The 26,829-nt window shown below is 55.0% G+C and overlaps 9 protein-coding genes across 9 annotated transcripts in view; 5 read left to right on the forward strand and 4 right to left on the reverse strand.

The window, feature by feature from the left end:
• Positions 1-2,279, reverse strand: part of VDBG_02601 (conserved hypothetical protein) — a gene marked incomplete at both ends in the record, with an annotated part of 3,214 nt that extends 935 nt beyond the window's left edge. Inside the window, 2 exons of the mRNA XM_003006416.1 lie at positions 130-2,178; positions 2,277-2,279. Of these exons, the coding sequence (XP_003006462.1) occupies positions 130-2,178; positions 2,277-2,279 (2,052 nt within the window). The remainder of the gene's footprint in view (positions 1-129; positions 2,179-2,276) is intronic.
• A 575-nt stretch (positions 2,280-2,854) lies between these two features.
• On the forward strand, positions 2,855-5,193 carry VDBG_02602 (conserved hypothetical protein; the record flags this gene model as incomplete). Its single annotated transcript, XM_003006417.1, has 2 exons — positions 2,855-3,190; positions 3,244-5,193. 2 exons carry the CDS (start codon positions 2,855-2,857, stop codon positions 5,191-5,193), a joined length of 2,286 nt encoding a protein of 761 aa, XP_003006463.1.
• Positions 5,194-5,618: 425 nt separating this feature from the next.
• VDBG_02603 (WW domain-containing protein) lies at positions 5,619-6,602 on the reverse strand (the record flags this gene model as incomplete). The annotated part of the gene is made up of 1 exon (XM_003006418.1): positions 5,619-6,602. The coding sequence occupies one exon, from the start codon at positions 6,600-6,602 to the stop codon at positions 5,619-5,621; it is 984 nt and encodes a 327-aa protein (XP_003006464.1).
• Positions 6,603-10,470: 3,868 nt separating this feature from the next.
• Positions 10,471-10,938, forward strand: VDBG_02604 (conserved hypothetical protein; the record flags this gene model as incomplete). Its single annotated transcript, XM_003006419.1, has 1 exon — positions 10,471-10,938. The coding sequence occupies one exon, from the start codon at positions 10,471-10,473 to the stop codon at positions 10,936-10,938; it is 468 nt and encodes a 155-aa protein (XP_003006465.1).
• Positions 10,939-13,451: 2,513 nt separating this feature from the next.
• On the forward strand, positions 13,452-14,447 carry VDBG_02605 (acetylxylan esterase; the record flags this gene model as incomplete). The annotated part of the gene is made up of 3 exons (XM_003006420.1): positions 13,452-13,790; positions 13,856-14,032; positions 14,133-14,447. 3 exons carry the CDS (start codon positions 13,452-13,454, stop codon positions 14,445-14,447), a joined length of 831 nt encoding a protein of 276 aa, XP_003006466.1.
• Positions 14,448-14,764: 317 nt separating this feature from the next.
• Positions 14,765-16,399, reverse strand: VDBG_02606 (siderophore iron transporter mirB; the record flags this gene model as incomplete). The annotated part of the gene is made up of 1 exon (XM_003006421.1): positions 14,765-16,399. One exon carries the CDS (start codon positions 16,397-16,399, stop codon positions 14,765-14,767), a length of 1,635 nt encoding a protein of 544 aa, XP_003006467.1.
• Positions 16,400-17,044: 645 nt separating this feature from the next.
• On the reverse strand, positions 17,045-22,124 carry VDBG_02607 (transferase family protein; the record flags this gene model as incomplete). The annotated part of the gene is made up of 7 exons (XM_003006422.1): positions 17,045-17,725; positions 17,948-20,254; positions 20,332-20,384; positions 20,441-21,197; positions 21,252-21,303; positions 21,355-21,637; positions 21,692-22,124. The coding sequence occupies 7 exons, from the start codon at positions 22,122-22,124 to the stop codon at positions 17,045-17,047; spliced, it is 4,566 nt and encodes a 1,521-aa protein (XP_003006468.1).
• Positions 22,125-23,354: 1,230 nt separating this feature from the next.
• VDBG_02608 (conserved hypothetical protein) lies at positions 23,355-24,689 on the forward strand (the record flags this gene model as incomplete). Its single annotated transcript, XM_003006423.1, has 1 exon — positions 23,355-24,689. One exon carries the CDS (start codon positions 23,355-23,357, stop codon positions 24,687-24,689), a length of 1,335 nt encoding a protein of 444 aa, XP_003006469.1.
• A 572-nt stretch (positions 24,690-25,261) lies between these two features.
• VDBG_02609 (alpha/beta hydrolase fold-3 domain-containing protein) lies at positions 25,262-26,332 on the forward strand (the record flags this gene model as incomplete). Its single annotated transcript, XM_003006424.1, has 2 exons — positions 25,262-26,192; positions 26,277-26,332. The coding sequence occupies 2 exons, from the start codon at positions 25,262-25,264 to the stop codon at positions 26,330-26,332; spliced, it is 987 nt and encodes a 328-aa protein (XP_003006470.1).
• Positions 26,333-26,829: the final 497 nt, after the last annotated feature.

Genomic DNA, 26,829 nt, shown 5'->3' on the forward strand with positions numbered 1-26,829 from the left:
ATTCCTCTGTCGTTGTGGGCAGTTGAGAGTGGGCTTGCTAGGCTTGACATCGCCAAAAAGCCGCTGAAAGAGGGAGAGCAGCTCGTGGCTAGCATTGACAGCAAATTCAGGGCCTTCGACGACCTCTACAAGGGCAAGCTGCGTCATTTTGACCTCGAGAATGCTCTCGCGTTCAAAGTCATCCATTTCGTCCACAACTGCGCTGTGTGCGTCGGCATGCTTCTCGTCAAGGTCATTCAGATGATCGCTCCTGAATCCCTCCTTAGATCTACCGAAAAGAATCGTATCATCGCCAAACTGCTCGAACGCGCCCTCGCACGACCTCTCTGCCATGGCATAGTCCTGCCGTGCGCTCATCAATAAGGCAAGCAGGTGCCACAACGGGAGAAGCGAGCGTTGTTGCCAGTATGGGCCATGATAGTGATTTTGGACATCGTCTGATGACTTGTGCGCAATCAAGGCGGTCTTGACAATCTCAATGGCCGGCGTCAACTCTCTCCGCTCCGCCAACAGAAGGCCAAGGGCAAATAGACTGCGAACGTCGCGAGTACGGCCGAGCTCTGGTGAAACTGCTTTTCGAAGACATCGAATCGCCTTGGCTTGCAGTTCAACTCGAGAGCCGGCGTCGTGTGTAACACGGGACCAATGGGCATGTGATAGACCCACCGCCTGCCATGACAAAGCGACAGATCTGGGTGAGATCTCGGGATGGAGCGTGCTGGTGGTCTCCTCGAGTTCCGGAAGCGTGGTTCCGTCCGAGACACCTGCCCTCAGCTGCGGCAATCTCGCCATCCAGTCCTCCAGCTCAGCACCCAGATCTTTGGCTTTCTCAATGGCGTCCTTGCCCCCGTACCGACAAAGCGCTAGGATGCACTGCGAGATTGTTTCGAGAACCGTGCCGTCGTCATCGAGTCCGCCCTCGGAATGTCCCGTCTTGTCCACTCTTGCCTTGCCGTGCTTGACCAGCTCCAAGTACGAATCAAAAGCTTTGAACGCAAGGTCGAATTCGGCGACTGACAGGTGAACAGTGAAGATGAACCTTAGAATGGCAGTCGAGTGGTAGGTTTTAGTCGCAGCACGGTAAAAGACATCCAAAGCGCCACGGCTGACGCTCTCACGGCCGCCTTCACCGAGGTCTTCTTCTCTCCATCCGCGACCACAGAGAATGGACCAATTCTTCATGACGGACTTGGCAAACTCCTCGACTTCCTCACGCTCCTCATCAGCCTTCGGAAATTGGGTTTCCGCAATCAGCAGAGCCTCGAAAGCGGCCTCCACCTTTTTCAGTTCCACGCGCAGCAGGCTTCTCGGAGACATCTCGGTGGTCATCGCGGGCAAGCTGCCTGTAGGGTAAGGGAGGTTAAGGTCGAGGATGTTGGAAAGGGCTGAGTAATATTCGTTCCAGACGCGCCGCCTCGGGACAGAGCCTCTGTAGCCCTGGCCACCGACAACTGTGAAGGCCTCCCAGTACCTGGCCCAGGACCGATAGCAGGCCAGAGAGTCCATGTCCTGGAGGGACCTCTCGTTGGACTGGAGAGCCTCGCTCTGCAGCATACAGAACTCGGTCAAGAACAGCTCGGAGCAGTATCGCAGTTGTTTCCCGGCACTCTTTCTCGACCATATAGCCGTGGCAGCCGGCAGAGCGGCCTCGAATATTCGTAGTGCTTCCTCCCTCTGTCCACTGACGACCAGGCAGTCGGCCTTGAGGTAGGCTGCCTTGAGCGAGCACACGCTCGTCCATTCGGATACCTTGTTGTCGGGATCCTGGATATTTTGTTGGTCAAGGGTTGAAGGCAGTCTCGTGGCGGCCAAGCGGTATTCCTTGCTGGTCCAGTGCACCCAGCCCACGGCAACTTGCGCCTGGAATTTGTCTTCGGGGTGCAGGTCGTCATTCTCGATAGTCTCGAGAAGTTTGGAGATCTGTTCAGCCGTGTCGATGTCGCTTGCAGGTGCTGCAGCAGTCTGAGGTCGTGCGGTCTGAGGACGGGAGGCGGTGTTCGAAGAGGATTTGGAGGATGTTGACACGGCGTACTCGAGCTCGGCGGTCAAGGTGAGGCATGCTCGATCCGGCGCATGTTTCCTGATTTTGCGTACAAACTCCGGAACAGCTTGCCAGTTTCCCTCGGCCCTCGCAGCATCAAGGGCCTGGATGTAGTGGGCAGCTTTGGTCGCGTCGGGCTGGAGGTGTTGGCGAGGGATTAGCCAAGCTGTACGTCATTGATGCAGCCAGATTGGCATCACGGAAGGGGGGTCCCCTGGACGCCATCAATGCTCACCATTTTGCGCCAAGATGAGATGCCCAGTACAGCAGAAGTACAGAAAAATAAGGACGCGACGCTATTGTGTTTGCAGTCGTGGCATGCTCGGTAGGGGTTTTGTCGCGGGGAAGATTGGGACCTGCGTCAAGTAAGGGGGCTCGCCAGAGGCAGCAGAAAGAATGTTGGAAGCAGGATACGACAGTTGTGCCTGCCATGGAGCTCGGGGTTGGCCAGCAACAAACAGCACGAGCATCTGACGGGCACCGTCAGCAGCCCGGCGGCAGGGGCTTAGGCAGGAGCTCCCTCCTGGACCTACCGGGACTGTCGATCGACGAACCGTAGCAGGAGCAGGAACAAGGGGTTGGAAATTTTGACCAATCAGAAATGGTGGGCCTGGGGTCCCGCAAAAAGGTACGGAGGTACTTCTCAATCGCTGCCAAAAAAGTTTCAACAGCTGCTTCCTCAGTTCCTCAGAGGTTTTGCTCATTGATCAGAAAGAAGTGCTTGCGACATCTCGTATTGCAATCTGCCACCGAGACAGACTCATAGTCTTTTGGTTTGAACCGCCTGGGAGATTGGTCAAAATCAAGGCTGCCATGTTTCTTCCCCCGGATCTGCGCGTCCTCTGCCGCCGCCTCACATCTACACCACCCGCTCAGCTGCCTCACTCGATACCGGCTTTCACAGGCCACGTTCTTCGGTGCCGAGATGTCCTCTCCACGCCGCACGATCCCAAGGCCAAGGATGGCGCGAACGAGGCCTACATGCTGGTGCATAAGCTCAAGACAATCATCACGACACTTCTCAACGGCAAAAGCGCCGCCGGCCGTTTTACTGGTGTGACACTCGTCAAGGCCGTTGTCGATGTTGGTGGATGGGAGTGTCTGCGCGAATCTGGACCATGGGTCCGCAGTCTTCTGTCTATTCTTCAGGTGGGTTGACTGTGAGCGACATCTGGCGTCAGGCAATGTACTCACAACTGCAGAAAAACGACCCCTTCGCCGTCAAAGAGTTGTGTGTGGTGGCACTCATCAAGATCTACACCCTCGTCAACGGCTTCCAGACATTGACGCGCGAGATCGCGACCCCCACCATTGCCACTTTCTTCAACGCTTGCCTACAGCTCGTGAAACAGCCACCGGTTGGCGAACGCTTGAAGACACCGCTGCACCTTGTCGAGACGATTCTGGACGCCTTTGCTACACTGCAACCTCTCTACCCCGCCACCTGCCGCCCGTTCAACAAGGATATCAGGGTCGTCATCAAGCCGTATCTCGCACCTACTTCTTCCGACGACATCCTGGTCCCCGAGTCTTTGCAGCGCGTAAGCCGAAGAGTCGTCATCTCCATCCACTTTACTACCGCCGGCAAGTCTGGCCCAAGCGACGAATGGGCCAAGTTTGCGGCAGAACTGCCGAAGGATTTTCATCTCTGTGCAGACCAGGTCTTTCGCGCTGTTCAAGAGAGCTGGGATACTGTCCCGCCACGCGCGCGGTCCACTGTCAACTATGACGCCCCGCCGCAAGGGGAGGATTCGGGCATTCAGCTGCCTGCGTGGAAGGGCGTTCGCGCTGGTGGTGACAGACTGATCGGGTTGTTCCGGCTCATGGCGGACTCGCTGCGCTACCCTACCAAAGACTTTGGCGTCATTCCTGTCGGCGCGTTCCTTGATACTGCCAGCCGCGTCTCTCTCATCAGCCGTCGTGGCAAGACACAAACGTGGGAGCAGGCTCTCGAGACTCATCCAGCTATTGGCAGAGAGGAGAAGGAGGAGCTTTGGAGTATCATGGCCAGCATTCACATTGCGGCACTCGAGCTTCTCCAGACTCTCTTCAAGAGACTGCAACACAATGCTCTTCCTCTTGCGTCCGAAAGTCTCGACATTGTCGTTCTGATTCTCAAGTCTGGCATCGAAAACCCGATTGTTCGTGTCGCCGCGTACAAAATCCTCTGCGACATGCTGCCGATTGTTGGTCCCGGCATGAGCAAGCCGGCAATTGACGCCGTCGGCGTCGTCATGCTTGCATCCTGCCGTGATCTGCAGCAGGAAGCGGGCCACCTCGCAGCCCCCGCGCCCTCCAGCAAGCCCGAATCGGGCGCCAAGAAGAACAGCATCGCCGCGAATGCTGACCTCTTCCTCCCCCAACAGCAAGGTGACGCAGCTTTGACTCCCGCCAACACCACTGGTCTTGCCAAAGAGCAACTGGAAATCGCCGAGACGCTTCTGGCCAGCCTCCTCGCCAACATCCCACAGCGGCGCCTCAAGCCGGGCCTACGTGGGCTGCTCGACCAGACAGCTGTGCTCAGCCAGAGCAGGCATGCCATGCTCGCCAGTGTCCTGAATCCTTACGTCAACGAGTCTGGTAAAAGCTACGCCAGTATCCTACCGCATCTGTCGCGCCGCTTTCCTCGCGATCAAGGGGTTGAGATTCTTCGGTCTAACATTCGCTCCTCAGCGCCCTCGTCTGGTGATGGCGTCGACATGACGGCCGGCTTTGAAGAGCTGGAAGAAGTAGAAGATGACGAAGATGATGATGAGATGGTCGATGCCATTGAAGTGCAAGACAGCGGCGAGGACTCAAAGGCTGACGAGGCCGGGGGTGGCAGCGGGTTTGGCATTGTCTCCAAGACAGCTCCCGTGCTGAGCGGCGAGGGCAAGGATCTGGCTAGCAGTAACAGCCCTTTCCTGACGCACAAGCCGTCCACCGTTGAAGTGGCAGGCGGTTCTTTGGCGTCTCAGAAGCGCAAGCTTGAAGACGCCGTGGATGTGGTACCGCCACACAAGAAGCATGGCGTGGAGAAGAGCATACCGGAGCGGCCCGTGGCTGCGGCCGCCGAGAAGAAGGCGGCGGAAGGAGAAGGAGAGAGCGATGACGAAAGTGTCGATCTCAACATGGACCTGGACGATCTGGACGACGAGGAGGATGAAGAGTAAATGTTAGCAGCCATGCCTACGTCTTGGCGTCGTTGGATAGAATGCTTGCATACATGGCGGCGAGACAAAACAGACCACGCAAGTTCTGATACCCCAACCCTTGGCTCGATCGACCTCATCTCAGTGTTGTTTCCCCGTGGCTTCTGGGTATAGTGTTGTCCCAATCCCGGCATCACATTCGAAAGCGTCTCATGACTTTTTATTCCTGCACCATCCTGCGGTGATTCTCCTGCCGAAGCGCAACAGCAGCCGAAATGACCAGGCTGCTCCCGACCAGTACATGCAGCGCAACCCCCGTCAGCGCATCCGCATCCAACGCCGATGAACCTTCCCAAGAAACAAGCGACGGGAAAGAATTGCAACAAGAAAAAAAAAACCCCCACCGACGACAACCCTATTCAGAAAAAAAACAAAAAGAAGAAACATTAATCCCTCAGCCATGCTCTCCTCTTCTCCTCCTTTCTCGCTTTCCTCTTTTCCTTGAACTGCTTCAGCTCCGTCTTGCTGAGCTTCTTCCCCGACCTCTCGGCCTTGAGACTCCGGCCGTCGTGCGAGTTGGCCGCGGCGTCGACGTCGAAGAAGGCATTCATCTGCCGCCTGCTCTTGGCCTCGTCCGAGTGCCGATCCGGCCCGTCCCCGGCGGCCTGGAACTGGCCCGTGAAGCGGTTAAAGGCGACCGCGGCGGCGTAGTCGCCTCCCAGCAGTTGTCCGGCCTGCGCGGCGGCAGCGTGCTGCTCCTCCTCCGAGGGCTCCGTCTGGGCGTACCAGGCCGTAGGGTCGTAGTCGCCGTGGATGGCGGGGTTGTAGCCGCCGGCGGGCGGGCGCGATGTGTCTGCTGGCAGCGGCGGCGGCGCGGTGAGGGCTGTGGCCGCGGCTGTCGTGCCTGGTGCGCCGGGCGCGGCTGTCGTGGACGAGGAGGCGGCGGCGGCGAGGCGCGGGTTGTCCCATTGCGTGGCGCCGGTGAAGCGGTTGTAGAAGAAGTAGGCCTGGGTCGTGGCGTCCCACTGGAAATCCCAGCCGTCGTCTCCAGCGACGGGCGGCGCCTCGTTGGGGAGCGGCGGCGCCTCGTTCGGCAGGGGAGGCTGTTCGTCGGGCAGAGGGGGGTCGGAGGCGCTGGGGGCCGGGGATGCCGAGTGTGTTTCGCCGGGCTCGGGCGAGGATCGGGTGGATGATGGTGGTGCCGCTGACGGGTCGTCGATCGTGTCTGGTTGTGCAGCGCCGTCGTCTTTTGCAGGGGCGGCCGCGGCTTCGGAGTCGCGTGACGCCGTGTCCTCGAGCTGAGGATCGTGTTCGGGCGATGCGCCGGCAGCGGCAACAGCAGCAGCAATGGCAGCCTCGGCCTCGGCGTCAGCATCAGCTCCTGCCATTTCGGTCTCGACGCGGCTCGGGGAGAGAGGGTCGGAAGCCATGGCGAAAGAGGGCGACAAAGATGGGTGCTCTGCTTCAATGCAATGTGGTGGAGAGCTTCATGCCCGGTTGATGAAACGTATGGGTTGGCCGCAGACGTGTGTTGGTGGTATCGTATGACTGTGGTGGAAAGCCGTGGGGACGCGTGGGGAGACTGGAGTCAAGGTTTGCAGGTCGCGAACATGTGCATTGAGATCGAGGCTCTCTGCGCTACAACGAAGTCGCAGCTCAGGCGCGGCTGGTCCAGCGAAAAATCCAGGGCTGCGTCATGGCAGGTGGACTGTGTTGATCTTACTAGCACTGTGTTGTGCACAGTACGATCCTTGGACCTCGACACCACCGAAAGGTCCCTGTCTTCTACTTTCTACAGCTCTCCTCGATCATCTCGCTGACCACATCTCTATCACTGGTGATCATGGCATCTTACTGAGACGCTGGCATAGCACGAACCCCCCACCCCCATCCAAATGAGTGTGGTGTATGGATTCCACACCCTCTTGACTCGCCATCAATCTTATTGCAGTTATTTCCCCAGTATTGAGGAACCTAAAACTGACCTACTTGGTCAAACATCCAGACCAAACGGAGAAACCATGATGAACGTGGGACCATTTGAAAGCATCGCAGGCTACTTGATTCCTCCGTCCAAAAGGGACTGCTTTAATCTTCTGTGTACGTCCTGCCCTGATCCAAGTCACGACTCCAAACTACACCCGAGGCAATCTCGCGCCCAATAGTTCGAGACGTTGCGCGCACCATAGGTCCCGTTTCCAGACTCCCTTAAGGCGTTACTAGTGATCAGGACTACCACCGTCGCCTGATCGCCTGGTCATGTGAGTACAGTCCGCCTGATCGCTATTGCAGGCATAATCTCCAGTCCGCAAAGCAGCTCAATAGAGGCAAGCGGCCCCTAAGTGTTGACGTCTGGAATTCGATCAGTAACAGGAGCGCTTCCAAAGTGCTGGCCAGTCGGTTCACGTACTAACAACGTGGAAGCCTTGTCCATACTGTTTCAGGCATGGGTCCGTTCCCCACCAGCCTTTGCTAAGACACTGCGTGTATTTAGCAAACGAAAATACAAGGAGCCACGTCACAATGCTTACGTAGTGGTCGGTTCGGCTTCGCCAAAGAGCGGGAGCGTCATTGCGCTGCCCCCAATGACCGCCCTTCTTCTTGCAGAGGGACTTACCCAGATCCCGTGATACGCCCCTACAGTAGCTGAGAAAATACGCCCCAGTTTGAGCAGTTACGGTGACGCTATGACGGGTGTTAGTCGAGAGTCATGATGTCTTTCAGAAAGGATCGAGGCACCTCAAAAGTGCCATGATAGCCACGCTGGTGATCTTCATGATAGAATGATGTGCAGCGTTGTGAAGGGTAAGTTTTGCTTGTTGTAGTGAATGAGGGCTACTGATTTGATGCCTCTGGATTTCTGAATACCAACAACCATCATTTGGCGACAGGACGTGGGAATTTATAGAAGATCAGGACCACCTTCCTCAACGGCCCTAAAAGCTTATTAGAAGACTGATGCCCTCTATTCCTCCGGATTTGATACGAGACTAGATAACCTGAGCTATATAAAATGTTGGACTATATAAAGATGTCTGATACACGAGAAATTGTGTTTTCCAAAAGTGTAGATATACAAGATTCTGACGATCAGGTGCTACAGAGGCGGAGCTGAAAATGTTGGCCCAATTTGAAGGACATCGTCGCTGTCGTCGTAGAAGACTGGCATTTGTGTCAGAGCGATGGAACAAGCAGCGTGAAGAGAGGTCTTCCGCATAGGGGTCCAACGAGCCCTTGGCAAGGACGTAGTAGAGGTCTGGATCGAACAAGTTTATCCCTTTAGGAGCAAGAAAGGTCTCAGGTACTTTGGAGCCAAGCCCGACCGGCTCAACCGCCTACTTGAAAGATCCTTATATGATATAGGGCGATCAAGTGATATTATATAAATCGTCTGGAAGCTCAATTCTACCATAGTGTCTGGAGCGCCTAGTACGTACTGTTGTACCTAAGGTCGTTCTTGGTCTCAAAGGGGCACATGCTATCCAGTTGATCAGCTTAGCGTTGCCTTACGTATTCCTCACGCTACTATGATAGTATGAACTGGTAGGACCGACTGCGCCTGTCGTTATTTCTAATTATATGGTATGTGTGGATATGGTGTGTGTGGGTTCAAGTCGATAGCTAGCTAAGATTGTCTGGCCATAGCATCAATGTAGAAACCAAGTCCTCATTTGAAGCCAGAGCCGGCTACCGGAGACGGCAGGAAGGCTTTAATTACTCTCATAGGCACCAGAGCTGACGCAACGGCCACCTTTCAGGAGGACGCTTTTGACTATGTCAATATCGTTTTCTCAAGAACGAAGTGTCTAACCCAGGCGATATCCGAGGTTAATTTCTAGCTAGGGATAGGAATAACTGTGAATACTCTCGACCCGCAGCTAAGAGTCCAATCGCCGAAGGGCTCTCCCCGGCCTCCCACGGCTTTTCCCCATGCCCAGCAGCTCTCAAATCTCTGATTTCGACCCCTGAACCTCCGTGTTCTAGAGATCCGCAGGCGTCTTCTGGCAATTCGTGTATGTACTCTGTTAAAATGGCGAGATCAGGTCACGAGGATTCGTCCGCTGCTCGAATCGATCTGTCACACTCTGCATAGTGACCACGGTATCTATCGGTGGGGTAGTAGGCATTATAAGTGGTTTCGGGGACCGCTAGGCGTGCGTCGGGGTTCCCACTTTGCTCAGTCACGGCGTTCCTAAGTTCATGTCTACCCGGATAAAATTGAGTTTGGACGCAGCCCGAGCTCCATCGGGAGCGGCGCGTTAGTTAACCCGATCAGTACGGCGCCTGGTTGGGGGTCAAACACGGAACCGACCACGCCACCGGGCTAACCCCCCAGACATCTGCCTATGTACTCGCATCAATGTGTGTGTGTGTTGGTGGACGGCTCACCTAACCTGTGATCCTTTCGTCAAAAGGCGCTGTCGCCTATTCCCTCGAGCTGACGCTTTGCATCATTCTTTGATGGATGGAATGAGTGCAAGCCTTGATCACGATCTTTTGGATGAAACTGTCACGATTTTATTCTTACAACTGTCACCACTTAATCTCCTTTTCAGCGCGTCATAGCGCTATGTCATTTCGAGGCCCCCAAGTTACTTGTAGTTTGCGCAACGCCCTTTGTCCTCTCTAACGAAGATGTTCCCCTTCGAGAGTCGGAACGTAACTGCTTCAAGACCAATGGTTCTAGCAACGACTTTTTCTCTGACCATATCTTTTTCGATTTCCGCAGATTGAAGCAGTACACCAATGTTCCATCCATCCTCGGGGATGAGGACGACACTACAGCGGCCGACGTGACAAGCGACTACTTCGACAGCAACAAATGGACCGAGACCTAGGGTATCCAGACTTGGAATGACAGCGACCGCTTAGGTGCTGACGATACCGACGCTTCGGTCCTCCTCATCGATTTGCCCAACAACCTATACATCGACGCCAGCGACGAAGGCCAATATGACGCCTCGCCATCTGACACCTTCCGGACGATGCGGACTGGAGGTTTCAGACAGCGTCCGAGTTTAAATCGATCCTAGGCTCCTACCAGCATGTATCTATTCGCATGCATGCGCGCACCATTGGCAGGCTCGGTGCCTGTACCGCCTGGCTCACCTACCGGGACAATGACGCTGAGACGGCAGACGTCCAGGAAGCAGACATGGAAGTGAGGCTGGGCCACGCGACCTCATACAATACACTAATCAACTATCCTTCACCACCCAGGGGGATGACGTTGAAGGCGCGTCGACAAACGCGAGCATGCCCAAAGGTGTAACATGGAGCGACTGGGCCGTGCATCGCATGAACTGGACGCCAGGGCAAAGCACATGGTTTGTCAATGGCGCGGAGGTGGCGGGCATCAAGCTTCAGGCTCCTAAAGATCCCAGCAGAATCTTGTTCATTGCCTGGAGTGATGGCGGCAGCTGGACGGGCAAGATGGCCGTCAATGACACGGCTTATCTTCAGATCCAGTGGATTGAGTTTGTTTTTAATGTCACTGGTACGAATGACGTCAACGACAGGACGAGACGACTTGTGCCGAAGCCTGAGGGCGGCCCTCACAGCCCTCCCATGCGATGCGACGTAGACAACGGATGCAAAGTCGTCTACAGCATTGATGAATCTGGTCATGTTGGCGAAACGGTCATGCTTTGGAACGGAACAATAGATGGCACCCGTCTCGCGACGCGACATGGCCTTTCAACGGCGTTCTGGTTGCCAGCGCTCATCGTCCTAACTATGGCTTTGTCTTCGATGTCGGTTCTATGATGAACCAAGGCGCGTGAGATACAACTATAGACATTTGTTGAACACTCAACTGTTGACCGCATATCAATTTACTATCTCGACGATCAAGTGCAGACCATGGTAGTGGTCGTACTACTGGAACGCTCATAGCAACCTGGGCGTGTAACATGTAGCACCACTGGTGCACTGGCACCACCTGAAGCCGGCCTCCCGATCTGGTTGTCGGGGGTATGACAGAGGAATGCCCGGCAACAAACGGAATACAGGCGATCGGACACAAATTCGGCCAAAATTTGGCCAATCGACGCCGTTGATACTTGATGACTTCCATCGTAGACTGAGGCTCGCCAGCATTGACATCGGAGAGACAACTCTGGCCTTAGAACTCTCCTGAAGTTGCCGCCTCTGCTGCTGCTGCTGCTCTGGACCCCCGTCTTCAGAGGCACCATCATCAACGGGTTCCTGGCTGAGACAGGGTTTGACGACCGCGTAGTATACATGACTCATGAGGTATTATAGCTACAGAAGCCTTTTCCTTAGAAAGAGTCACTGTGTTTTCTTTCCCCCATAGAAACCCTTGCCGTTATGATTTTGTCGTTTAATCCCCGTAACGGGCCTCCAGAAGCTGATCTTTAGTAGGACAACTTTGAGATTGTAGTAGTCGTATGGAAGCCGACAACGAATAGGGCGCTAGCGGTAGTGTGGATGCTGATTTAGACTTGAGAAGCCCAACGTGTCTTCCGTGCCAGGGCCTCCGATGAACGGGTCCAGGTTTATTTGAGTCGGTATCCCGTCGGGGTGGCTGTACCGGAAGCCCAGGTGGTGCTACCTTGCGTCCAGGCTGGGACTGTTGGAGTCGGAGGCATTCTGTCGGCGGCTCGCCTCAAAATTGGCCTTACAGCCGGTTTTCTACGGTAGAATCTGGCGCAACGATGTCAGTAGATAAATCATGTCGTCGGTCCTCCGCTCTTATCCGTGAGCAATAGCAATGACCGTCGTTATTGCCAGTTTGATTGGCGCAGGGTTAGGGAGGTGCTTTGCTGAAGTGCTTGTAACGAGCCTTGGTATATCTTGTACTCTTTACCTCTGGAGTGGCGAGCACCTGAAGTGCTTGTAACGAGCCTTGGTATATCTTGTACTCTTTACCTCTGGAGTGGCGAGCACAAAAGAAATGCCACCAACCCCGCTAGCCAAACGCGTCGACCTTCCAGAGGCATACTGTAAGCCCTTGTGTTTTGTGTGCCCTTCCCTCATATCGTCTGCTGGTTCACCGTGAGACCTATAGCAACCCCTTAAAACGAACTCTATTTCTCACGAAGACTGCGTGCAAGTTGCCGAACCCACCTGTTGAAAATCAGAATTGGAATTGAGTGGCGGTTGTTACAGCCATCATGAGGTTGTCTGGAAACCTTCGTGCCTGCTTTTGCATTTTGAGGAGGTTTGTCAATGGGACAACTCCAATATATCGGCTTTATCCGACCCAGTACGTTACAAACTGCAAGAGCACCTTGCAATCGCCCGTTAACATGGGTCTTTACTCATGAAGGAAGCAATGGACTCTGCAGACGATCCCTGATATGCCTATTGCATATGAACTTGATTCACGCTACGAATATTTGACTGTTCAGCGAGTTCAAGACCTCTCTTATCATTTGACTGGTAGTAGATGGACCATCACAGAAAGGCGGGTTGGGGAGTCATATGGTGCTAGGCCCGTTGTGAGCACACCCCTGATCATGTAGCGAGAGCAGCGTAAGATTTGACAATCTGAGGTTCTGGCTAGACGTCGAGGCTTAAGACCAGCACCTGTCATCAACCACGAACAGCGACAGGCTGGCTTGCGGCCTGTTGCCCAGGAAAGAAAATGGGAGGTAACTTGACTGGGTCGAATATCCGGTTCGTCGATAAAGCCGATCACGGAACAATCACGCGACATGAACATTCCATCAAGGGGCACAGGGCGCTGAGAGGCTTGCAGGTCAGTCGTTCTCGAGCTCCAAGCGACGTCTCATGTTGTCGATCATACTCCTTGCCTCAAGATCCTGAAGCCCAGTCAAGTCCGTGCGCACAGCTCATGGCCGTGCCACGCATTCAGCAATGATTCCACAAGTATGCTTTTGACAGTTTCCACGTTTATGACAGCTGTGTGTCAAACATGAGCCTGGAGAACTCTGCTCCTGGGATCCTCGGACCCTGAAGCTAGCTGGACAAAATCTGGTCAACTGGCCGAATTACTGTCCTGATCCAGTGACTATCAGCCCGCATCGCAACCTCTGCAGCATGGTAGGCCCCGCCAACCTGGAAAGGCCTCTCATAACCCCTGTTCACCCCTGCCTGACATCGCGCGCCCAGCACTTCGACCAGACGTCCGAGCACCAAATTCTTAGGACCTCCCCTCTTTCAGGGTCGTATTGGGAGCATAATACATCCCTTAAAGAAAGGCGAACCAGCCGCTCGTTCCTGGCCTCGGTACCAGTCGATCAATTCTGTACCTCACGATCGTACGTTTTCGCGTGGGATATACTTTTCTCAGCATGAAGTCCATCTTGGCGTTACCATACTTTGTCGCTGGTGCTGTGGCTGGGAGTCTTGATACAAGGCAGAGTGGCGACAGCAACTCGTGCCCACAGATTCACATCTTGGGCGCGCGAGAACCGACAGCGCCAGCGGGCTTTGGCTCTACACAGGGTATCGTCCAGCTCTTGTTGGACCAATTTCCCTCTTCGACGGCTGAGGCTATCGATTACCCGGCTGAAGGTGGTGATGCATATGGGCGGAGCGTGACGGCGGGACTCAGGGCCCTACTGAATCAAACGCAAGCCGTCATGACAAGGTGCCCAGAGACCAAGCTTGTGCTCGTAGGGTACTCCATGGTAAGGAATTACGAAGCGCGGGTATATACCTGAGACGAAGGCGCTGACAAGCCGTGAATTCGCAGGGCGCCCAAATCATCGACGATGCCATGTGCGGCGGACCCGATCCCCCGAGTCTCATCACCGACATGATCCCCATGTCTCCCGAGATGGGCGAGAAAGTCGTTGCGACACTGTGGATGGGCAACCCACGATTCTTCAGCCCTTCACCCTATAGCGTCGGATCAGCTAAGCTCGGTGGCGTACGTCCCTCCCGTTTCCTTGGCGCCATCTCTCCATCCATCTCTTTCCCTTCTCTGTCTCTCTTTTTGGTACGAAGAGCACAAAGCTGACATGAATAAGTTTGCGGCACGGGAGCAGGGCTTCGTGTGCGCCACCTACGCCGAGAGGATCCAGTCCTACTGCGACGAAAGGGACCCCTACTGCTCCAAGGGTAGCAGCGACTTGACGCACCAGAACTATGCTTACAAGTACGGGAGCTCGGCGTTGAACTTTGTCAAGGCAAGGGTCATGGCGGATGCGTCAGATGTCGACATGGCGTCGAACGAGAGCACTGCTGCGGCCACCGAGACCGATTCCTCTGCGGAAGGGTGGGCGAGGCCGCGTTTGGTCTTATCAATGGCCCTCGGCATGGGTGCATTGGGTCTTGCTCTTTGAGACTGGGTGATCGTGTCGTGCATTTATGAGCAACTGACTCAAGTATCTGGCGTTTTTGGGAGGGCGACACTTGTACGTACCATGCTTGGGTAGCATTGACCTGGTTCTAGAAAAGAGAGAGTATGTTTGGCGTCAATGTGACGCGGCGGGATGCGCATGATCGGCTGTCTAGGCAATTCGGGGAGTTGGCTCTATTGTAATCTGATGCTGATGACATTATATCCTCACATCACACAGCACAGACACCACCACATGCCCGTGCACAGCAACATCCTGGCAGGCTGTCCTGGTAGGCGTGCTGGATGGCGATGCGTGCGTCAGACCCAACCCGGATACGACAGCTGCGTGGAAATGTTGGCGTAAATGCGTTCGAGGTTTGGCAGCTCGGCGCGGGGGAGATACGCCTCGAGCCTCTGCGGGAAGACGTCCTGCCAAATGGCCGACGCGGCCGTCAGGCCAATTGCGCCGCCAATGTTGCCAAACATGCCGAGAACGGCGAGGCAGATGGCGACGTGCTGGTGGGAGGCGGCGGCGAGGATGGCGAGCTCGTCGCAGACCATAATGGTGGCAGCGGCGACGGAGATGAGGATCTGGCACAGGACAATGGGCGCCACGGCAGCGCCGACGCTGCACAGGTACAGCATGAGCCCCGAGCCGGCGGCGCTAAGCGGGATGCCGACGTGTAGGCAGATGGGACGGAAGCGGCCCGTGTAGTGGATCAGGGCGCCGACGCCGATGCCGCAGAGAACGGAGCAGACGGTGTAGCTCTGCACCACGTAGCTCGCATTCTCGACGCTGAGATCGTTGACCACCTGCAGGTACGAGCTGAAGAAGCTGTTCCAGACAAAGTAGCTCAGGAAGAGCGTCGCCGACAGGAGGCACGCGCCGGCGACGGTGCCGTCGACGAGCAGCGCGTAAGGGATCAGCGTCATCGAGGCGTACCGCCGCTCCCAGACGACAAAGCCGGCCGTCAGACTGATGCCGGCGCCGAGCATGCACAGGATGACAGCAGGACTCCAACCCTGCACGGTGTAGAGGTTGAACGGCAGCAGAAAGAGGGCGACGCCGGAGGAGAGCAGGATGAGGCCCACGGCATCGAACTGCTCGCAGTAGTAACGGAAGCCCTCCCAGAACGTGCGGTCCTCGTCGTCGGCGCCGTTCTTCACGACGAGACCCTGCTTCTTCGCCTTGAGATGGTTGTTCCAGAGGACACCGAACAGCGGGAGCGTGATGGCGGGCACCATGATCGTAGAAACGCCGAAAGCCCAGCGCCAACCCGGCCCCTCAAGGAATTTTGACGCGATCGGTCCGGCTGCGAAGCATGTAATGATGTTTGGCGAGCTGACAATGGCCTGCAACAAGCCTCGGTTCCGCAGTGAAGAAGTATCGGCTACGAAGACCATCAAGCTATACAGAATGCCGTTATTGCCTACAGTGCCCAGAACCTGGGCCACAGCATACATCTCAATGTTGTTGCAGGCGGTCATCATGATGAGTCCAAGAGTGGCCAGCATGATGCAGAATAGAAAGCCGTGAGGGCGTCCGAACACGTCCAGGATCTTGGCTAAGGTGAGATTTGTGACGCCGCCGACGACGCTGCTCAGAATGCCGACCGTCGGGGTTAGCGAATGCATGGCGAATGCCGACGTGACATAAGGCGTGAGGATCATGGTCGAGCCTGCGACGACACCCTCGACAAAGTGGGTGAGCCAGATCATCACGTAGACAGTGATGAGAGCGCCAGTCGTCCATGTCATTGCGACGGCCTCAATGTTCTGGACACCTGGCTGAGGGTCCACAGAAGGGTCGTCCTCAATACGGTCGTCTGGGGTGTGTAGAGCTGCATCTTCGGCAATGTTGGATTCGTGCGACTCATGGCTGAGGAGACTGAGGTTCTCGTCATCGTCTGATCTGCTGCCAGCGCTGACATGGCTCTCAACTTGGGGCTTCATGGTCTGCTCCGGTTGGTTGCATTCAACTGGGTGGCCAGGTTCCCTTCTGAAATGATAAGGGTGTCAGTCGATTGGCTTCTAGACAAAACAGCATGTCATTAGAAAATACGACCTTGCTTGAACACATCGAGCGCTGCAAAATAAAACGAGGACTGCACATGGCATCCTAAAGGGCGGAATGTGGGAGGGTACGGGTTTTGTGCAAGTGGCTGTAACCTGCTCACTGGTAACCTTCTCACGTACGCAAAACGTGCTCACTGTGGAGGATCACCAGTGAGTGCCCTGCTGGCCTTCCGCTTGTATGCTAAGCACTGTAGTAAAACTAACCCATTTAGGAGGGTCTGAGACCTGCATCTGCGGCCGCCTGTGCAACCCCTGGAGAATCATCGAGTGGGGGTTACAATGAGGTGTAAATCCAGGGGTCTGCATCCTTTAGGAAGAGCATACATGGCGTGCTTACTCGTGTCATTCGATACGCGCACGGGAGGCAAATCAGTACTAAACACTTGCCTGCCTGTCTGTCGCATATGCGATGATTTATCACGGGAAGAATGAGATGCTGCGTCAAAACGATAAAGATATCTCATTGCGATTCCTTGCCTGAAATAGATGGTAGGAAACGCGCCTACTTGTATAAAAAAACATCTAGCAACAGGTATCTACAAGCTCGGCGTACTTCGTGAAATCGTCATCCGTCATGAACATGTCCAGCTCCTCCGGGTGCGTCCCCAAAACAAGCTCTACGCCACCGTCCTTGCGCAGCGGGAAGACGACCAGGAACCGGAAGCGCCCATTGCCGCGCTCAATCAGCGGCCTCATCGACTCGGGCGAGCCCTCGTTTCCGAAGAAGGCGTCACCAAAGTTAATCTCGCTAGCGGGGAAAAGCATCATGTTGGAGATCATGGCGTTCATGTGCTCAAGGCCCATGTTCGCCGTCGAGAATCTGCTGTGATCCGGCAGCGATTGCAGGATTGTCAGCGCATCATGGACGACCGAGGGCGTGATGCGCGCGGCGGCCTGGCGCAGAAAATACGCCACCTGACCGACGCTCGTCTCGGGCGCGCAAAGCGTCTCGACGGGCATTGTCGATCGGCTGAGCACAAGGAGGCTGCCCATGTAGGTTGACGGCAACATTGACGAGAAGAATGGGCGGCCGTCTGTTGGCAGCTCAAGGATTGACAGGTCACTGTCCGAGAAGGACTCCTTGCGGATCTCCTTGGCTACGCGGTATCGCGCCCTGATGGCGGCACGCCAGAAGAAGGCTTGCACAATGTCGCTGATGGATGTGATAACACCCTTGGCCGCTGGATCGGCAAGGACCTCTTGCTTCATGCTGTTGAGCTTCTCGGGCGTGATGACGAATAGTGTCGTCTTAAGGCATCTCTCGGCGCGTGGCAAAGGCCAGACGTTGTGCAGCGGGAATTCCGGCCTGGGTGGCAGAGTCCACTCTGTCCTAGTGACAGGAGCTGGAGTGTTACTATCGGCCTCTGGCGGGAAGAAAGGCAGGAAATTCCAGGTTCCGGGGTCAATTTCCTCTAGAGGACGGACCCAGCCTTCTTGCTCGTGAATGATCTCTGGCAGGCTGTGGTTGAAGCTCTCAGGATCAAACCATTCGCATGTTGCAGATTCGTCGCCCTGGAGGAATCTACAGTTCTCGGCCCAAGCCTTGATGGCGACCATGACACCGAGGCCGTCGAGGCAGCAGTGATTTAGGTCGACTGCCAGAATGCAACCGCCCGTCACGAAATTCGCCTGACCAACGAAAATGTTGGCGGGAAACTTCGGAAACGGATCGTCCCTGAGGACAACGTCGTCTTGACAGAGTGACGGGGCAAAGCCTGCCTCTTGCATTTTCTTGTAAGACGGAAGAACTCCAGAGAGGTCCTTGTAAACGAGACGATTGTGGACCGACGTTGCCTTCGAAAGGGGGGGCATCGTGACGCAGAGGTCTCCCTTTGTGTAGCCGATCACCTGCTCCGAGCAGTGCATCATCTTCCCACTGAGGCCGGGAATCATATCAAAAGTGCGGTTGAGGCCCGCTTGGAGATTCTGGAAGACTCGCTCAAAGTCGGCCCCCTCACGAAGCGGGAAATAGAACATGAGACCCATGCCATGGTTGGGGTTGACATAATCAAAGGCGTTAAGGCCAAAGGTTTGTCGTGCCTTATGCTGAGCGATCAAGTTGTTCAGCTTGACGTTGTTCTGGTTGACAGGTGCATGCTCTGAAGCCTTCTCCTTGGCTCTCTTCTCCTCTGACAGCTTCAATACGGTCTCTGAGAGGCCCTTAATTGTAGGGTTGGCATACACGTGGCGGGGAGCAATCTTCTCTCCGAGCCCTGTAGCTGCACGAATGGTCTTGACCGCTGCGAAGACACCCAGAGAGTCCAGGCCGAGAGCAAACAGATCCGTTTCAGGGGGTACTTCGCTGCCTTCAGGTAGAGATGAAGCCAAAATCTCACGGAGACAGTCCTGGACGGAATCGATCGAGGCTAAGTCAACGTGGATGTTCACCTCAACATCTTCACTTCGTGAGCTGTAGAATCGTTCGATGTACTCGCTATACAGAGCAATGGTGGCGGGTCTCTTGATCGTGCCCTTGTCGGTGCGAATGAAGGGTTTGTCAGGGTCGGAAAAGGTCACAAAGTCCTTGTGCAGCTGGTTTTTGTGAAGCGACATGGAGTTTGCCTTCTTGACTGTTTCCCAGATGCTATCGAGTAGCGAATCGGGCTTGTGCGACGGGTCCTTGAGTTCGATAAGTAGACCAGCCTGAGGCTTTGCGGTTCCGAAAACAAGACATCCGTTGATGGCAGGGTGTGTAGTAACGAAAGCCTCAGTTTCCAGAGGCGAAATCTTGTAGCCGTTGGACAGCACAACGAGGTCATCGCTCCGTCCTTTGAAGGCCCAAAGATTTGGCTTGCTCGGATGTCTTCTGTACAAGTCCTTAAAGTTGATCGAGTCCTTGTCTGGGAAAGTATGGAAGATGCCTTGCATAAGGGGCCAGGAATCGTTCCGATGAACCCAGTGCTCATAGGTGTCGTCGTCAATCTGTTTGAACTCGAAGCCTGACGACGGATGGAAGCAGAACCAGAACCAGTCTTCCCTCTCCGTCACGAGGTTGCCGATGAATAGGCCTTCAGTCGTGCCCGTAAGGTTCAGCACTCTGATCACTTCATTGACCTTTCCTGCGCTGACGGGGCTGACGGGACCTCCAGACGCGCAGATGAACTTGGACGGCTGGAATTTTGCCAATACTTCAGGTGTCTCGCCAAGCTCGTCGACGAGAGATGGCACCATGCTCCAAATGTCAATGCTTGCAGTCACGGCTAATTTCTCCACGAGGTTGATATTGGGGAGCACGCCCACAGGACCCAAGACGCAGTGTAGGTTGAAGAGGGCTGGCATCATGATGTCCATGATAACCCCTGCTCCGTGGCTCATGGGAAATGACGAGTAGATCCTGTCACCCGACTTCCAGTTGGATGTCCAGGGAGCGAGGTCAAAATCAGGGTCGTCTACTGGCGGCAGCAGCCGCACAGCGTCCATTGTGCCAACGAGACTATGCGACCATGGGATAGGCTTGGGCACTCCGGTTGTTCCAGAAGTATGCAGAAAACAGAATGGATCGTTCTTAGCTTCTTCAAATGTCTTGGTGTAGGGAAATGGTTCAGTAGGTGTTGTGCTGAGTAGGTCGTCGAGCAGTGGGAGCTGTAGGATCTTCATTGGTCGCTGTTGGAGCACGTCCTTGACGAGAGGGATAGTAGCCGCATCTCCAGCGGAAGCCCAGATGTTGCACTTTGTAGCCTCGAGGACTGCCAAAGCTCCCTCTGTATTGTTCTTAGGAGATAGGAAGAGTGCCTGTCAGAGAATAGGCGTCAGCTTCTTTCCGACCTATCCATGGCCCCCCAAAATTAGCCTAGAAACCTGTCACTTACTGTGTAACCGGTCTTGACACAGGCGTAAGTCAGGAGAACGTGTCTCAGGTCGTCTAATCAAGCCCGTCAATTTCAAATCGCGTCCAGAGATGGGATATCATAAACTTACGCGGTCCAATGTAACCCACAGGCTGAATCTGCTCAGTATCTCCAACTTGTGCGTGAATCCACCACGCCAGCTTGTCAACGGCTTGAGTGAAAAGTTGGGCGGAAACATCACGGAATTCAAGAGACTCGGCAGAAAGCTTTGTTAGGGAGAACACAACCCGCTCAGGCTCGACGACGGCAAGGCTATCCATAATCTGCGGAATCAGTCGTCTGCCATACGGCGTGTCATCACGATCAGGCTCCCGCGACAGCGAAACGCCACTCGGCTTCTCTACGGGACTCGAAGCGAGACTTGGAGGAGAGTCTGTTGCGGGCGTCGCCTGGGTATTGCCTTCTGAAAGTTCTGATTGCGAGTAGAAAGATGATCGCTTGACAGAGGCAGAGTCCGAGGAGGCGATTGTGGAGGGCGTTGAAGCACCACTTAGGTACTCGTAGACGCTCAGTGGCCTGGCTTGTCGGAGGTAGTCCGCCGTAGCCTCGGTGATGCCCTCGGAGCCCTTCTCTAGCGGTTGTTCTTCAAAGTGACTCGGGCGGCCGTCCTCATAGACAACCTTCAACCGCTTGTCCTTACTAAACTCGCCCATGGGAGCGCTTACCCACTGGCCGTCTGCTAGCTGAGCAACGGTGCAGTGCCATGGGGTCGTGAAACCAGTTTTCGTGCTGAGGAGGCTGATGGAAATCTTGTCCCCTGCAACAGATTCGTGAATGGAAAGACGGAGATGATTCGGGAACTTGTTTTTGACAGCTCCAGCAAAAGCCTACACGAAAGTAAGTCATCGCAATGACAGGCGCACGAGGCGGACAGAACATACATATCCTCGTATCAGCATCTGCTTTGCCAGGTATTTGCAGTCTCTCTTGTAACTGTTTGAAGTTCGCTCGGTTCCACGTGGAAAGATGTGTTTCAGATCCGACTCTAGGAATCTCTTGTATCCGAGATATGTGAGCTTGGTGTCTGGATTTGAGGCAATCTCATCGTCAATGTTGAGATCTTCCCTGCCATGCTCATTGAGGAGCATGCGACGGAAGTTTGTGCAGTTGGCAATGTAGACGATGTCTCTCATATCCTTAGGCATCGGGGAATCGAGCAAATCACCGATCCGGCAAAAGTCGACATTGTCAAATCTTTTCTGGATGGACATTTTTCGCAGAGCCTGTCCATAGGCCCAAGTATCTTGATCCGAGATACATAGCAGATCTGCAGCAAAATTTAGCTGGTGGTATTGATCAATCACGGACAAATCATAATTACCGTTGTATGTGATGCCGTCTGAGATGATGGTGACGCTGGCGCCGGGTGAATACACGTTCCGAATCTGGACGCACATGGAATTCAACCGGCCGAGAGCCAATTCCTCAGCCTTATCAGGCAGATTACCGAGTACTTTATATACCTTATTGGCTGATTTAAACGGGAACGCAGGAAGACATGTCTTGACTGGCTGCTGTGCCGCGACGAATCGGGCAATGACCGACAAGAAGTTGATCTCACGCTTCTCTAGTGACTCCTGCGTGTTGTCGAATTTGTTAAGCGCATGCTCAGAAATGATATCCAGGATTAGTCGAGATGTATCCTTGACATGCTGTTCCTGATCAGCAAACAGGGTGTTTGCTGAAGACACGGCACCGTCCAGGCAGGAGAGGGGGCCGTGAGCAGCGGCATTAGTCGTTCGGATCGCTGCCATGTGGGCGGTGGGGGGTGTATGGGTCCCTGCGTAACTTTGATTGAAGGACCAACACAAGAAATGATTGTCTGGGTTGAAATGCAGTGTCGATTGGCGGCGATGCAATGTCAACGTGCTGTTGGCGGCAGGATGATGGACGGTCGAGCAGAAAAGCTGGGGCTAGGTTGCAAGGTGAGAGGCACCGCGATGGACCCTAGTGAGGACACAGATAACCTTTCTCACCGCAGGTTAGGGCAAGATACCTCAGAGAAAGTCATGAGGCGGAGGGAATCTTGGTGGGAGTGAAAGTTTATGAGAATGCGAGACGAGGAAGGCACGCAAGATGTGAACGGCGAAGCAGTGTAGAGAAAGGGTATGGAAGAGAGCCAAAGGCCTGTCTACTTAAAACGCAATTAACAGCTCTAACGAGCGCCGTGCTGATGGTAGGGGCGCCACCAAAAGCCTTGTCGACAAGGACAACAAGACAGGGGGCGAACTGAAGGATGCTCATGGTGCGCTTCTCTTGTGATGCCTCGACGCCTTCAGGATGGGAGGCGAACCTGCGCTTACTTACTCAACGTGCGTACTCAACATGCGCAAGTGTCCGCTAGCCCCACAGGGTTTGGACCGCGGTCCCCTCCGAGCCTTGAGCATGTTCGAGGCGATTTCACGCCCAGGACGATCTGACTGAGCCTAGGAAGGTTGGCGACCTGGCTGTGCGCCCGGGCTCGTGGACAATCAGGAGGAGGGGGGTGGTTCGGGAGAAGAAGAGGCTGACGACACTTTGGGGGTCATGCATGTGCTTGGTCTTGCGGTGTGATCCGGTGCGCCCATGTACGTGCCAGGATCACCGACCTGCCGTTTTGGATGAAGAACATACCCTGGATATCGTCTCCACTGCGAGCTTATTTACTTGCTCTTATTCCGGGTCACTTCGTGGTAGAAGGCTGAGTCGTAATGAGTATCGCGAAGTAAACTGGCCTTCCTTTTTCAGAGCCGTGACTAGATCAGTCAATACTCACACATTCTCGAGATAACTCAACCTCCAATCTCGTTTCCAGACTGTAATCTGGCGTCATAAGGATGTCGAATCCTCTTCTTCTCGCAAAATTGCGTCCCCTGGGTAACTACCAACACCGTTTTTCACTTCCGGGTTCAACTTCTTGTCTGCGGATGGCTGACAATACCACTTGCACGAAGGCAAACTCGAGCAAGTCTCAGCAGCCTGTCATCACTTGGGATTTTTCAATAATGTCGGCTTATCGGCCCCATTACAAACCGTCAGGATCTCACGCGGCGGCTTTCGATCTTCGCCGCGTCATCTTCGCTGCGACGCGTGATGTGGTACAGAAGAATCGCATCTTGTTCGCACTTCCCGTCAATGAGGATGCTGTTGATACCTACTTCGCCTCTCTTCCTAGTATCGATCTGACACGGAGCATCATCTTTCTGAAGCGAACCAAGCCGCTTGCGGCCGCTTCCGCGGATGGAAGTGATGAGGAGCTGGACACTATCCTGGAAAAACAGCACAACACCAGCTTCAAGGCAGACTATGGCAGCTTACCCTTTTGGAGACTGATCATTCTGGAAGCCCCAGGGCCGTCGAAGGAGTTCACAGCCTCTTTCATCTACCACCATGCTATTGGCGACGGCGTCTCCGGAATGGTGTTCCACAATGCTTTCCGTGCGGCTCTCGAGACCGCTTCTTTGTCCGCTACTGACGAGGCCGGAACAGAAGGCGAAGGAACCGTCGTGCCAGTTGAAGACATCTCAATCTTACCGCCACTGGAAGAGCTACATCCTTTGCCCATCAATCCTACTCCCTCCGCGCCTCCCGCACCAGGGCTCAAGCAGTGGACAGGCGGCCCCATTCATGCCCCCTGCGAGTCACGCTGGTCATCTCTCCACTTCTCACCGAGCACATCGCAGGCTTTTTTCCGCGTTTGCAAGGACAAGAGCGTTTCGGTGACATCGGGTCTGACTTCCATCATCGCCACGGCTCTTTTCGGGATCCTGCCCCCCACGACCGAGGCCATCACTTGCATTATACCGGTCAGCCTGCGTCCATGGCTCAGCCTTCCCCGAGGGGAAGCAAATGGCGCCATTGGGACCTATTTCGACGCCACGAAGGTACAGATTGCGCGGCCCGGCGGCCGCCCCGACTCGGCAGTCGAGTGGGATGCGGCACAAGCCGTGTCAGCAGGCATAGCCGACTATCTCGCCAACGTCTCCCCGACCGGTGAGCCCTACACCGCCGTTGCGCCTTTCAAGGGTATTGAGGACGTGTCTGTCATTTTCAATTCCCTTCTTGGGCAGCCCAGGGATGCGGCGCTCGAAGTGACCAATGTCGGACTGCTTGTTCCTGTCAGCGGATCTGTTCCCGAAAACGCCGAAAGCACATGGGAGATTGGTCGAGTTCTGCTCAGCCGGAGCGCCGTCGCCTCGGGTGCTGCCATCACAGTCAGCATCGCCACCGGCGGAGATGGCTCACTGTCAGTGGGGTTCAGCTGGCAGGAGGGTGTTGTAGGACAAGATGTCATTAACAAGTTGCGCGAGGGGGTTCGCGGCTTTTTCGGAAAGGCTTGATTACAAACATCAAAGACAAATACCTCCAGAATGAGCTTTTTTTGTGACCCATATGATATTCCAGCTACTCAACACACCGTGATGGGCTTCCACCAAGTCGGGTCAGTGTCAAGCGAAAAGAGCCTCTCCTGCAGGAGAGCCAAGATGTAGGTGGTGGTGGTTGTCTCATTTGGATCGCGCGAGTCTGCACGTGGGAATAGATTGGCAGAACCAGATCCAATAGTTGTGCATTCCACGCTGAGATTGGTATCCTCGATCCGAGCGGACATTGACGGGGTCAGCCTGCATTACAACTGCATGAGCGAGGCCAGGGTCCCCCCCAACGCGAGAGAGATCGCCAGAAACTTGCTCAAAAGACCGCAACACAACTCTACTTAGCACTAGCCTCCTTCACTCACTTTTTTCATGACTTCTCGGTGAGGCAGACGAATCGAAGGAATGAACACCAAGCATCCTGGTCCTTCTCGTGAAACATCCCTGTTGCTCCTTCGACTTGGCAACCAACCAACACCTGAGTACCAAGATCACACACACCCTTCCTCCTCCAGTGACACAAGCAAATCGGGTCAAGCATGGCTCAGCCGTCATCAAAGACGTATCCGTTCCCTTACTCACAAGCTGCACAGCTTGATGACAGGATCAAGGGTCCCCGTCCGATTATCGATCCGACCCTTACGTCCCTCGTGGACTTCTTTCTCCTTCCTGAGGAGCTAGATCTCGACTTGATGAGAGGCACAACCGTCAGCAGTGAGGAAAACGAAGCGACAGCATTTGTATACAATGCAGACACAGTTGTGCAGAGCGCACCGCACTTGGAGCACATCGAACATCACGTCCCAGGTCCCGATGGAAATGATGTGATTCTATCCATCTTCAGACCCAAGCAACCAACTTCCCCCAATCTGCCGGTCGTGTACCATATTCACGGCGGCGGCATGGTCGCTGGCGACCGTTTCAGCGCCGTGACCGAACTCTTGGGTCTCCTCAAGGATGTCGAGTGCGCATTTGCGTCCGTTGAGTATCGACTTGCCCCAGAGACCCGCGCACCCGGGCCTGCAGAAGACTGCCATGCAGGGCTCGTGTGGTTGTCTCAGCACGCAACCAGCCTGGGCCTCGACGCGGCCGGCATAATCGTGCTGGGTGTGTCTGGTGGCGCGGCCCTCGCGGCAGCCATCTGCCTCATGGCCCGCGATAGGAAGTCCCTAGCGACTCCTGTCAAGGCGCAGATGCTGCTGTCGCCCATGCTCGACGACCGCTGCGCCAGCGTGTCGGATCAACAATTCGAATACGGCAGTCCCTGGTCTGGCGTGTCGAACCGGATGGCGTGGACGCATGCGCTCGGTGATGATCGGGCCACCGACAGAGTGACGCCGTATCAGGCGCCGTCCCGCGCCGTCGACTTGGCGAACCTCCCGCCGACCTATATCGACGCCGCTGAATGCGAGGTGTTCCGTGACCCAGCCGTCCTCTACGCCATGAACATGTGGCGTTGCGGATCAACCTGCGAGTTGCACATATGGCCGGGCGCGTTCCACTTGTTTGATGGCATGGACAATCCTGAGGTGCCGCTTATCCACGCCGCTATAGTTGCGAAGCAGACTTGGCTCGGGAGGATCATGCGGGCCGTGGATCTAGACCAATAGACCGTCGCCCGTTGAGGCGGGTGTGTGAGCGGGTTAGGAATAAACTTGCGCATATTCATAATGGGGACCCTTCTCGCTTACCTGTGATCCCTGTCCTGTTTCTCAGTCGCCATCCCAAACAACACGCTATCCTGTTGCGGCATCGAGACCCTGGCTTTTTTGAGGTGAATCGAGCTAGTTATCATTGGCTGCGCTGACCAGCTCGCAGTGGAAGTGCTTGAAAGAAGGTCAGGCTTCACAGCTTTGACACTTACACCCCTCCCCCCTTGCGATACAACGGCGAAGGGTCTGTTTCTTCGGCGTGGGACACTGATGTAGGTGGATGTGCCGATAACTTTCTCAAATTGTGGAAAAGAAGCAAAGGTCCTTGCCACATTGATCACTTGGTTTCCACCACAAGATAAGCCGGACCAACAGCTGAGCAAGATTATTTGCGATACCCTTGGCTACATCCCTTACCTAGGTGGGCTATCAAAAGCAGGTGCGGCGCATGGCAG

This window comes from Verticillium alfalfae, genomic scaffold, assembly GCF_000150825.1.
Source record: "Verticillium alfalfae VaMs.102 supercont1.3 genomic scaffold, whole genome shotgun sequence".
Lineage (NCBI taxonomy): Eukaryota > Fungi > Ascomycota > Sordariomycetes > Glomerellales > Plectosphaerellaceae > Verticillium > Verticillium alfalfae.